The sequence below is a fragment of the Haematobia irritans genome, chromosome 5, assembly GCF_050003625.1.
Source record: "Haematobia irritans isolate KBUSLIRL chromosome 5, ASM5000362v1, whole genome shotgun sequence".
Classification (NCBI taxonomy): domain Eukaryota; kingdom Metazoa; phylum Arthropoda; class Insecta; order Diptera; family Muscidae; genus Haematobia; species Haematobia irritans.
This window is the reverse complement of record NC_134401.1, coordinates 10108543-10122067: the sequence shown is the minus strand read 5'-3', so window position 1 is coordinate 10122067 and position 13525 is coordinate 10108543. Positions and strand designations below refer to the sequence as shown.

General features: G+C 27.7%; 1 protein-coding gene across 4 annotated transcripts in view; it reads left to right on the top strand.

Moving 5' to 3' along the window:
* sqa (spaghetti-squash activator) overlaps window positions 1-11500 on the top strand; it is a 153086-nt gene extending 141586 nt beyond the window's left edge. For all 4 annotated transcript variants that reach the window (XM_075309590.1, XM_075309592.1, XM_075309591.1 and 1 more), the window contains exon 10: window positions 9883-11500. In XM_075309590.1, coding sequence (XP_075165705.1) covers window positions 9883-11111 — 1229 coding nt within the window. In that variant the 3' untranslated portion in view covers window positions 11112-11500. The remainder of the gene's footprint in view (window positions 1-9882) is intronic.
* The last annotated feature ends 2025 nt before the right edge of the window (window positions 11501-13525 follow it).

Below are 13525 nucleotides of genomic sequence, written 5' to 3'. Positions count from 1 at the left end.
TTGTGTCCATTTGCCATTTAGATTTTTTGCAACAACCCAACTAACATTGTTGGGCCAAATTATTTAAAATTGGATAATAAAAATGGGAGTTAAAAAGGTTTAGGAGGTACCATAAAAGAATTACCCTGTGCAAAGAAGAAGAATAAAAATAAGATCGGTTATGAATATAAAGGTATTTTTGTTTTTATTCAAAATTACAATGTTTAAAAGAGATTTGAAAAAATCTTCATTATTTTCATTTTTTTAGTTTTTAGTGCAAAATCATTGTGAGTAGAGGGGGGCAGTAGGAATCCCAACAAAGAATTGGTGTCCATTTGGCATTTAGATTTTTTGCAGTAACCCAACTAACATTTTTGGGCCAAATTATTTAAAATTGCATAATAAAAATTGGTTTTAAAAGGGTCTAAGAGATGCCATAAGGGATTACCCTGTGCAAAGAAGAAGAATAAAAATAAGATCGGTTATGAATATAAAGGTATTTTTGTTTTTATTTAAAATTACAATGATTAAAAGAAAGAAACAAAACGAGAGATTTGGAAACATATGACAAACTTAAAAATTCACAAAAATCTTAAAAATCTTCATTATTTTCCGTTTTTTAAGTACAAAATCATTGTGAGTAGATGGAGACAGTAGGAATCCCAACAAAGGATTTGTCCATTTGTCATTTAGTTTTTTTTTGTTTTTTTTTTTAATGAAAAATCATTGAAATTAGTTGGGGATAGTAGGAATCTTAACAACGGATTTGAATCTTTCTATCACATTAGGAATCCCAAACAAAGGATTTGAGTGCATTTTTCAAATTATTATAAATTCACCAAAATATTCATAGTAAGGTAGGAAACAATAAGATTCTCAAAAAAGGATTTTGAAACATAGAGCAAACTATTGAAAATTCTCAAACGTCTCCATTATATCGATTTTTAAGCGAAAAATCATTCTGAGTAGATGGCGACAGTAGGAATCTCAACTAAGGATTTGAGAAAACTCGTAGTTCCCTATCCAATCAAAAAATTGGATTTTTTTGAGGGAAAATTTGGATTTTCGTCGAGGATTTTTGGTCACGAGTTAATGGCTCTAAGAAGCATATTTATGGAGATATAGCAAAAACAAGTTTTTCATATAAAAATTTGGAGTTTTTGTGGATTTTTATGGAAATTTTGATTATTTTTTTTTTTTTTGAGGATGGTCACGAAGTGCATTTTGCAAATTATTATAAATTCACCAAAATATTCATAGTAAGATAGGAAACAATAAGATTCTCAAAAAAAGATTTTGAAACATAGAGCAAACTATTGAAAATTCTCAAACGTCTCCATTATATCGATTTTTAAGCGAAAATTAATTGTGAGTAGATGGCGACAGTAGGAATCTCAACTAAGGATTTGAAAAACTAGTAGTTCCTTATGCAATCAAAAAATTGGATTTTTTGAGGAAAAATTTGGATTTTCGTCGAGGATTTTTGGGGTAGTAATGGCTCTAAGAAGCATATTTATGGAGATATAGCAAAAACAAGGTTTTCATATAAAAATTTGGAGTTTTTGTGGATTTTTTATTGAAATTTTGATTTTTTTATGGTGGTCACGAATTAAGTTCCTTTTGGATCTATGACACATATTTAAGGAGATGGAGCAAAACAAGTTTTTCTTAAAAAAAAAATCATTGTGAGTAGATGGAGACAGTAGGAATCCCAACAAAGGATTTGACCATTTGACATTTAGTTTTTTTTTTTTCAAATGAAAAATCATTGTAATTAGATGGGGATAGTAGGAATCTTAACAACGGATTTGAATCTTTCTATCACATTAGGAATCCCAACAAAGGATTTGAGTGCATTTTGCAAATTATTATAAATTCACCAAAATATTCATAGTAAGATAGGAAACAATAAGATTCTCAAAAAAGAATTTTGAAACATGGAGCAAACTATTGAAAATTCTCAAACGTCTCCATTATATCGATTTTTAAGCGAAAATTCATTGTGAGTAGATGGCGACAGTAGGAATCTCAACTAAGGATTTGAGATACGAACGGTAGTATGGATCTATATCTATATTTTATTTCTGAATGCAATCCCTTGAAGCTACACAGAAAACTCGTAGTTCCTTATCCAATCAAAAAATTGGATTTTTTTGAGGGAAAATTTGGATTTTCGTCGAGGATTTTTGGTCACGAGTTAATGGCTCTAAGAAGCATATTTATGGAGATATAGCAAAAACAAGTTTTTCATATAAAATTTTGGAGTTTTTGTGTTTTTTTTTTATTGAAATTTTGATTTTTTTTAGGGTTGTCACGAATTAAGTTCCTTTTAGATTTATGGCACATATTTAAGGAGATAGAGCAAAACAAGTTTTTCATATAAAAATTTCGATTTTCTGAGGATTTTCATTGAAATTTTGATTTTTTAAGGATAAAAACTAATTAAGGGGATATATCAAATACAAGTTTTTCATTTAAAAATTTCGATTGTTTGAGTTTTTTTAGAATTATTATCAAAATTTTGATTTTGGAGTGGTCACGAATTAAAGTTCTTTTGGCTCTAAGGAACATATTCAAGGAAGTATGACCAAAATAAGTTTTTCATAAAAAATTTTTATTTTGTTAGGATTTTTATCGAAATTTTGATTTTTTTGGGGGTAGTCACGAATTAAGATGGTATGACCAAAACAAGTTTTTTTCGTAAAAAAATTGGATTCTTTCAGGATTTTCATCAAAATTAGAATTTTTGAAGATTTTCATCGAAATTTTGATTTCTATAGGAAATTTGGTTAAAATTTCATTTCTATTGGATTTTTTCAAAATTTCATTTCTATAGGAAATTTTTTCAAAATGTCATTTCTTTAGGAAATTTTGTCAAAATTTCATTTCTATAGGAAATTTTGTCAAAATTTCATTTTTATAGGAAATTTGGTCAAAATTTCATATTTATAGGAAATTTTCTCACTTTCCTATAGAAGTGAAATTTTAACAAAATTTCTTATAAAAATTAAATTTTGACAAAATTTGAAGATTTTCATGGAAATTTTGATTGTTTTAGGAGTGATGACGAATTAAGGTCCTTTCGGCTCTATGATACGCATATTTAAGAAGATATGGCCAAAACAAATTTTCCATATAAAAAATTGATCTTTTTTTTAGATATTTATAGAAATATTTGTGTTTTTAGGGGTAACCACGCTCTACAACTCATATTTAAGGAGATACAGCCAAAACAAGTTTTTAATAAAAAAAATTGATCCCATTAAATTTTTAAATAAAATTACTTCTCTCACGAAAATTATCCCAGAATTAATTCGTAATAAAATATATACTTGAATAAAACATTAATTTATTTCTTCAACTTTCAATTAGTTTTAAAACTGATTTTATTAAAAAACATTAATTTATTTCTTCAACATTCAATTAGTTTTAAAACTGATTTTATTAAAAAGTTTTCCAATAACTGTTTCTTGTTTTTAAAACATTAATTATTTAAATTTTGTTTTCAACCTCAATCAACTTTTTAATATGTAATATTTTATGTATTATATTTTTTACTGTGCAGTAATAGATTCTCTTTAATTTCTCATGAACACTTTCATTGCAAATCGGTAGTTCTCATATATCCAAATTGTTTTGTTGGGTTCTGTAATGCTTAACCACTTGTGTGTCTTATATGTCATCTTTGTTACTCTTTAATTTTTTTATGTGTGTGTTTGTGTTTTCATATGTATAAATAACCCAGTACTCAGAGTATGAGAGACAATACTCCTCATATAAGCTATACCTTAAGCGCCTTAAGCATAATTCTGATTCACACATTCCATGGTTGCTGTTGTTGCCATCATATTCACCACTACTATTAACTGTAGAGCATCAAGCGGTGTTGTAATGCGGCAACATAAACCAGCTATTCAGTCATCACAATTTTTGCCACCATTACGGATCACATGATGAAGACAAACAACATCAACTAGCAAATATTTTCATCATGCACCATTTTTGTTTTCTGTGTTTTTTTTTTTGCACCATACAAACACGCAACAACAACAATAACAAACCGGTGGCCAATAACGTCACATCAAGTGCCGGCTGCAAAACGCAAATAAAACAGGAGTACAAAAATCACAGAGTATTTAATTTTGCTACGTGCAATGGCAAAAAGAAAACAAAGACATTGCGAATGGGGGACACTGATTACAAACAAGGATTTGTGCCACTTTCATTTTAGCTTCCTTTTCCCCCATTTTGTTTTTTGGTTGGTATCCCAAGGGTCCTATTTGTTTTTATATCTCATATTATATTGTTATTGTTGTTGTTGTTGTTTCCTTTTGCTATACCCATTAGTTGGTTTGGAAAGGAAACGCTTATGCTCATCCTTTCACCCACACATATGCCTATTGGAGAATTACTCCACATACACATGCAAATTGATATGTAGACCACAGAAGGCAGAATAACTAACTTGTATACCATTTTTTTCTGGTGGGTCGAAACTTACATTTTAAGTTTTATAGGAAATTTTGTTAAAATTTCATTTCCACAGGTAATTTTATTAAAATTTAATTTCTAAATGACATTTTGTTAAAATTTCGTTTTTATAAGAAATTTTGTTAAAATTTCATTTCTATACAAAATTTTCTCAAAACTTCATTTCTATAGGAAAATTTCTCAAAACTTCATTTCTATAGGGAATTTTCTCAAAATTTCATTTCTATAGGATATTTGATTAAAATTTATTTTTTCTTTTTTGGAGTGGTCACGAATTAAGGTTCTTTTGACTCTAAGGAACATATTTAAGGAGGTATGACCAAAACAAGTTTTTCATATAAAAATTTAATTTTATATGGAATTTTGTTAAAATTTCATTTCTATAGGGTATTTTGACAAAATTTCATTTCTATAGAGAATTTCGCCAAAATTTAATTCCTATAGAAATTTTTTTCGAAAATTCATTTCTGTAGGAAAAATGTTCAAAATTTTCAAATTTGTATAGTCAATTTTGCAATTTTGGCAAAATTTACTATAAAAATTAAATTTTGTAAAATTTCAAACATATATACTTTGGAGAATATATACTTTCTGTGTCGTAGTTAGGTCGGATCACAACTATCAAAAAATTCAATATGGAAATCGAAAATTTTATAGAAAATAGGTCTCCGCACATCGTATAGGAAATTTTTTCAAAATTTCATTTCTATAGGAAATTTGTTTAAAATTGTCATAGTATAGTAAATTTTTGTATAGCAAATTTTGTCAAAAATTCATTTCTATAGGAAATTATTTCAAAATTTTGTTAAATTTCATTTCAATAGGAAATTTTGTCAAAATTGTATTTCTCAGGAAATTTTGTTAAAATTTCATTTCTTAGGAAATTTTCTCAAAATTTCTTTTCTATAGGATTATTTCATTTCTATTGGAAATTTTGTCAAAATTTCATTTCTATTGGAAATTTTATCAAAATTTCATTTCTATAGGAAATTTTGTCAAAAATTTGAATTTTATATGAACTTTTGTCAAAATATCACTTCTACACAAAATTTTGTCAAAATTTCTTTTCCTATAATTTTGTTCAAATTTCATTTCTATAGTATATTTTCTCAAAATTTAATTTCTATAGGAAATTTTGTCAAAATTAAATTTTTATAGGAAATTTTGTCAAAATTTCATTTCTATAGGAAATTTTTTCAAAATTTCCTTTCTATAGGAAATTTTCTCAAAATTTCATTTCTATAGGAATTTTTTCAAACTTTCATTTCTATAGGAAATTTTGTCAAAATTTTATTTCTAGAGAAAATTTTGTAAAAATTTTATTTCTATAGAAAATTTGGTCAAAATTTTATTTCTAGAGAAAATTTTGTCAAAATTTTATTTCTACAGAAAATGCTGTCAAAATTTTTTTTATAGGAAATTTTGTCAAAATTTCATTTCTATAAGAAATTTTGTCAAAATTTCATTTCTATAAGAAATTTTGTCAAAATTTCATTTCTATAGGAAATTTGGTCAAAATTTCATTTCTATTGGAAATTTTGTCAAAATTCCATTTCTATAGGAAATTTTGTCAAAAATTTAATTTCTATATTAAATTTTGTCAAAATATCGTTTCTACAGGAAATTTTGTCAAAATTTCTTTTCTATAGGAAATTTTGTTAAAATTTCATTTCTATAGGATTTTTTTCAAAATTTTGAAAAATTTCCTATAGATTACAATTTTTTTTTTTTACAAAAAAATTTGGACAAAATTTCCTATATAAATGAAATTTTGAAAAAAATTCCTGTAGAAATGATATTTTTTAGAAAATTTCCTATAGAAATTGAAGTTTGAGAAAATTTCTACAGAAATTAAATTTTGACAAAATTTCCTCTAGAAATGAAATTTTGGCAAAATTTCCTATAGAAATGGAATTTGACAAAATTTCCCATAGAAGTGAAATTTTGAAAAAAAATCCTTATAAAAATGAAATTATGACAAAATTTCCTATAGAAATGAAATTTTAACCAAATTTCCTATAGAAATGAAATTTTGACAAAATTTCTTATAGAAATGAAATTTTGACAAAATTTCCTATAAAAATTAAATTTTGACAAAATTTATCTAGAAATAAAATTTTGACAAAATTTTCTATAGAAATAAAATTTTGACAAAATTTTCTCTAGAAATAAAATTTTGACAAAATTTTCTCAGAAATACAATTTTGACAAAATTCTCTATAAAAATAAAATGTTGACATCATTTTCTATAGAAATAAAATTTTGACAACATTTTCTATAGAAATAAAATGTTGACAAAATTTCCTATAGAAATGAAATTTTGATAAAATTACCAATAGAAATTAAATTTTGACAAAATTTCCTAAAGAAATGAAATTTTAACAAAATTTCTTGTAGAAATGAAATTTTAACAAAATTTCCTATAGAAATTAAATTTTGACAAAATTTCCTATAAAAATTTAATTTAGAGATGAAAATTTCCCAAAATTTCCTATAGAAATGAAATTTTGACAAAAATCCTTATAAAAATGAAATTATGACAAAATTTCCTATAGAAATGAAATTTTAACAAAGTTTCCTATAGAAATGAAATTTTAACAAAATTTCCTATAGAAATGAAATTTTGACAAAATTTCCTATAGAAATGAAATTTTGACAAAATTTCCTATAGAAATAAAATTTTGACAAAATTACCTATAGAAATTAAATTTTGACAAAATTTCCTATAGAAGTGAAATGAAAAAATCCTTATGAAAATGAAATTATGACAAAATTTCCTATAGAAATGAAATTTTAACAAAATTTCCTATAGAAATAAAATGTTGACAAAATTTCCTATAGAAATGAAATTTTGACAAAATTTCCTATAGAAATGACATTTTGTGAAAATTTCCTATAGAAATGAAATTTTGAGAAAATTACCTATAGAAATTAAATTTTGACAAAATTTCCTATAGAAGTGAAATTTTGAGAAAATTTCCTACAGAAATGAAATTTTCAGAAAATTTCCTATAGATATGAAATTTTGAGAAAATTTCCTATAAAAATTAAATTTTGAAAAAAAAAATCGCATAGAAATTAAATTTTGGCAAAATTGTCTATAGAAATGACATTTTGACAAAATTTCCTATAGAAATGGAATTTTGACAAAATTACCTATAGAAATTACCTCTGGAAATGAAATTTTCACAAACATTTTTTTACCTCTCATAACCTGGCTTTGTTGTTTGGTGCCCTTAGGTGTTTAGGTGTGCTCTACCCTTCCCACCACAATGATGTGTGATCATAATCATTTGAAACAAATAATTTCTTATTTTCTCTTTCTCTCTTCCACTCTAACTGTCGAATACTCACGTGCGTGCTCTCTCTCACTCCTTACTGGCTCTTGTGAATTTTGTGTGGGTGTGTGTATATATGTGTGTTGGTAAAGACTTTAAGCATTTACATATTGGTACTCAGATATTACAAAATAATCTATAACAGAAATTTTATTTTATTTTTATATAGAAGAAAATTTTAAAATTTTATAAAATTTTCATGATTTAAAAAAAATATATACAAAAACACAAACACACACTATTTCTTAAACACCAAAATAAAAGACACACACACAAATCTGACAATCATAGAACCGTTAAGGTAAGCATTATTTTAAAACTTCAATTTTTTTTTACATTTCAATTTAGTTTTGGCACAAAAATATTTGTCACATAAAAAAAAATTGCAAAACACCAAAGCACAAACACACTCAATTCCAGAACCACTTAAAAGCAAATACTTTCACGAGTAAAGTTTGTCCAATGCACCCAACACTGATTCATTGTTTATTGTCTTATTGTCTACTGTTTTTTTGTCTTGGACTATCGCAAGCAACGTTCGTACACACACACACCCACGACTTGCACCAAATATCGTTAAAAATCTCAAAAACTTGATTTGGAAAATGGTATGTGTCTTGGCTGAAGCTTAAAAGTTTGTTCTTTTTTATTTAATTTATTTTAAGGAAACATGAAAGTGAGGAAAAATTAAGATATAGCGAAAAAGCTCTTGGAGCCTTATATATAGCTTTCATGACTTCTTGATTTTCAGCAGAATTTTTCATTCATTTAGATTCTCATTGATCATTTGTAGATTTTTATTGTTGCCTTTTTGCAGAACTCAATACAGGTTATAATTTTTTTTTTTGTAAGGTTTTAAAAGTTGTGCAATAATTATTTTTTTTATTAAGAATTTTCTCTGCAAGCTTTTCGCATATTTATTTCTAGCTTTGCAAATAGCTTTACTTGCATTCACAAATCTTACCCAACTCAAAAAAAGGTTATTTGGATACAAAGATTCTGATCCTGAGCCAAAGATGCGGCTCATTTAAAACAAATACTTGTTTTTAAATCTAGTATCAATAAAATTAAAATTAGGATACAGATGTCATCGTATTATAAAATTTTCATTCACTTTTTCTGACATATTAATAAAAATATTCACGTACAAACAAATACCAGTTCAAAAATCCAAATTAATCAGACCCTTAAAAGTTAAAAATATTTTCTTACTTCCCAAAAACAAAAAAAAAATTAAATCAAAGATATAAAATCCTCAAAATAAATCTTAGGATATATTCGAAGCGTTATTATCTTAAATCGAAAAGAAGCACGAGTCGTCACTTTCCTTAATCTTGATCCGAAGGTATGACAAAAATTTTAAATTTTTTCCATTTTTTTTAATTAATACCAATTTTCTGCAACATAGCCATTACTTTATTTTTTTTTATAAAAAGACATATCAAACATTTATGACAATTTTTTGAGGAATTTTAAATTAATTTTTAGGGACGAAAGCTTCCCGATTCCGGGACATGAGCCAGAAATACTAGCAATACTGGGTTCACTATAAATTTGTTCTCCTTTCTCTCTCTCATATTGTCTCGTTTCATTTGCATTTTTTCTATATGCTGATCTATAAAAAATCTCATTATTTATCTCTCATTAATATGTTCATTTCTCTCATTTCATTTGCATTTGTCTTTCTTGAGTAGGTTCTCTATCACTTTGTCTTATATGTTGATATATTATTGCTCTTTCTCTCATTAATATGTTCTCTCATTTCATCTGCATTTCTCTTTCATGAGTAAGTTCACTATCATTGTGTTTTTGTATATTGATATATGAGTGTGTTGTTTGGTAATGGCTTTTCCAATCTTGGCTCTCCTTGCAAAATTGTCATTTTCTACATTTTTTACCATTCTTCAATTGATTCTCTCTCGCTCTCTTCTTTTTATGCTCAAATAGAACACTAAGCTTGGCTGTTACACACACTACATTTGAGTTATTAAATTTTCTCTTTAATATTTCTCTTTGAGTTTACAACATACATCTTAAAACATTCTCTCTTTCATATTGTGTTTTTTTCCAATAGTCTGCTCTCCATCGCCATGTGAATCTCTGGACACGGTGACCGATGATGAATCCTGTTTGCCCAATTTAAATGACAACGATGAACCTCCAACACCCATTAATGAGTCCCGCGAACACTTATTCCCCTTCTCGGCTAGTGGAGCAGCCACTCCCACACCTCAAACTATTAATAATCCCTTTGGCAGTCGTTTGGATGAATTCAATGGCAGTTCTTTGAATTTGCAACAACGTTCATTAAAATCTTATCTTCATACATTCGATCGACGCAATTCGGATACTAATTATCTGCTGGGCAGAAGATCTTCAGGAGAGCGGGTGAATTTGGCTGATGAAATTAAAAAATTATCCGATCATTTATTGATGTTGGCCCAAATCAATACGAAATTGAGTAAGGAAGCTGAAAACGAACAGGAAGGGGAACTCGAGGCAAAGAAGGAAAAGGAGAAAAAGCCCAAGACTAAAAAATCCAAAGAAGAAGGATCATCGTCGAGTGAAAAGAAATCTTCGGTAAAGACCATAGATAGCGGTAAAACTGGAGCCTCCTCGACTACAACAAAGGTGACGAATAGCAAGTCTTCACCCACTAAAACCTCAAAGGTATCATCAAGCTCCACCACTACTAATACTACTACCTCAAGCAAAACAATTACAAGTTCATTAGCCAGTGTAACCTCTAGCACTTCTACACCAGCTCCTTGTACCACAAATAGCTTTTTCAGTCATTTGAATCCTGGTAAAAGTCGAACTTCGAATTTATCATGGCGCCTGCAACAATCTATCGAAGAGACTCCAAAACTTAATAGCGCCTCCAGCACTATGCCCAAGAAGTCCTCGGTAAGCACCATGACCACTGGCAATACCCCTCAAAGTTCAGCGGAAAGATTTCAAGAGGCGGCCAGCATAAAACGTGCCAAATTCCGCATTAATCAAATGAGCCGTGATGTTCCCATAGGCCTGCCCAATACCCATCAAGCGGTCAATCTGGAGGAGGCTGCCAACAATACCAAAGATTGTCTTCTACATTTGCTAGAGAAATACAATGAGTCCAAGACTCGAAATCCCTTGGGCCGTCATCAGAGCATTGGTGCTATTGACTATAATGTCAGTGATAATCTGGAATATCGTTCTATGAGCTCCATTAATGCCTTTTTCCAGCGTCACAACAACAATGGTAATATGGTGAAGCAATTACAGGCCCAACTTAAGGAAAAGAGCGGGGAAGCAAAATAATTTAATAACACCAAACAGATGAAAGATAAAATCCAAATTTTATTTGTGTTTGGTATAATTATGGAATTTAATTTTTAGAAATTTCTTCTGTTTAGTCCCCTTTGGAATACTCGTAGCTAAAATATTTATCATTTACCCTAGCATGGGTCAATATATACTCAATAAATAATGAAATAAAAACAATAAAAATGTTAAATATATTTTTAAGAGATTGTTTTTCTATTTATTTACCCCCCTCCCTTCTTCGTTTTTATGTCTTTTTTTTTTCTTTTAATTATTCACTTGATATTACTTTATGTTAAAATTATTTATTTATTGTTGTATCTATATATAAATATTTAATTTAGTTTTGTAAATAAAGTGCTTATTTTGAAAAGTGTCGAAAACCTGGAAGCTGTTTTTAATATCTTTCGTTATTTTTATTTAGAAATCAAAACAATTCCTATCGATGAACATCAATCCCAGATTGGCATCCCTAAATATAAACGATAAATACTCTTTATTATATTCAAGAACCATAAGCATTCACCCTTGTTATCGATTAGGATTTAAAACCAACAATCTGGTATTGCCTGTTGATGGTTTATGTCTTTGTTATTCATATCATCCCTGATCAATCCATGTGCATGTCTATGCCTTTTTTAATTCTTGATATTACTTTGAACGACAAATCGCAATACAAAGTGATTGAAGCCGTGAAATGCAACCCTGTTTGTTTCCGGTAGAAGAAAAAATTTTTGAAGCGTTCCAATAAGAAATAATAGCTCCCTCCCTTCGAGACCCCTATAATTTTTGATAATTATCACAAATTTTTACTGAAAGTCGTTTGTTTACCCCAAAAAGCTGGCAAAAGATCAAATTTGACATTTGAGAACCAGAAAAGCTGCAATTTCATGCTGATGGGTTTTCCCACTAAAAACAAATTGTAAAAAATTGCACAAACTTACCAGCTGCTATCTAGTCATAAACAAATCGTACATGCAATATATTTCACAGTGCCAATTAGAAGTGTGGTAAAAACTATGAATATGTTGGTTGTTTTAATAGGTTTAAATTGTGTAAATTGGATTATGTTAAATTGTTACTGAAATGTGTTCGCATACATTTCTACACCCAGAAAAAAGTGCCTTTGAAACTAAAGGAAAAATTTTTCATCAATATAGTTTATCCATTTTATTTCCATTAAGGTAATTTTTTGTGAAAAATAATAAAATTTACTCGTTTCAGTAAAAAAATCCTAAACTGTAAGCAGTTAGGAATAGTTCATTAACTAGAATAAGGCATGGAATTTTACTCATACTATTTTCTTCGCTGGGTATAAGAATTTACTACTGAAAAAGAAAATTTTATTCACCGATAACAAAGCATTCGTAAAAATAAACAAAAACCGAACTAAAACCAAGTTTCCTCAAAATTAGTAAAATTTCTTATAAAATGATAATTGCGACTTCCTTTATAATAGAAAGTTTTTCATACATACGAACAACACTTGGCATAGAAAAATATTTTAGTTCGTTCGTACTAAGAAGTATGCAATCCTTTAAAAACTTAAGGAAACACACTTGTTAGAATATAGGAAATTTTCCTAAATTTCTATTGTCTACCTGTAATCGATACCTGTCATCGTAATCGATGTGTTTGCGCGTGGGTGTAATCGATATATTTGCGCGTCGGTTGTTTTTTAGTTGGAATCGCGTTGTTTCGGAGAGATTGTTAAAAATAATATGGTAAAATAATATAATAAATAACAAATAAAATATATAAAATATTTGTTATTTTAAATTAGTGAGAAAAATTTTCGTTTTTTTTAAATAAATCTATCAATGTTCGTGATAGTGTATAAAGAAAGAAAACACCAGCAGAATAACAACCCTTTCATTTGTCTTCATTTTGGAATCTTCAATTATCAGGTAATATTCAGTGACGCTAACCTTTTGCAACAAAAATGTTTTATGATTTTTTATATTTGTAGGTATTGAAATTGTAAAAGGAGGACAAAATCGTTAGGCAGCAACTTATTAAAAGTGAAAAGTACAAGAAGAAGAAAAAGTGCGTTTTACAGTTGATAATATCACACGGAAATTGGAAATAGTGGAATAATAAACTAATATTTCAAAGAGATTCGATGCTGTTGATTCTTAATAAATATATTCAATATATTAATAAAACATGTCTTTTATTGAAGATAAAGTTGCTTATAGAAATAAATAAAATTGTATTTAAAAACGAAGGTAAGCAGTTCTAATTATGAAGTAAAAGTTTTACCACAAATGTGTAAGATTTGTCCAAATGAATGAAAAAATGTCAATAAAATCATTCCATATATGAATTCAAATTAGTTAAATTTTTTCATTCTGTAGTATAGTGGTACATAAATATAGGAAAATGTTAACTAATATATGGAATACATTATT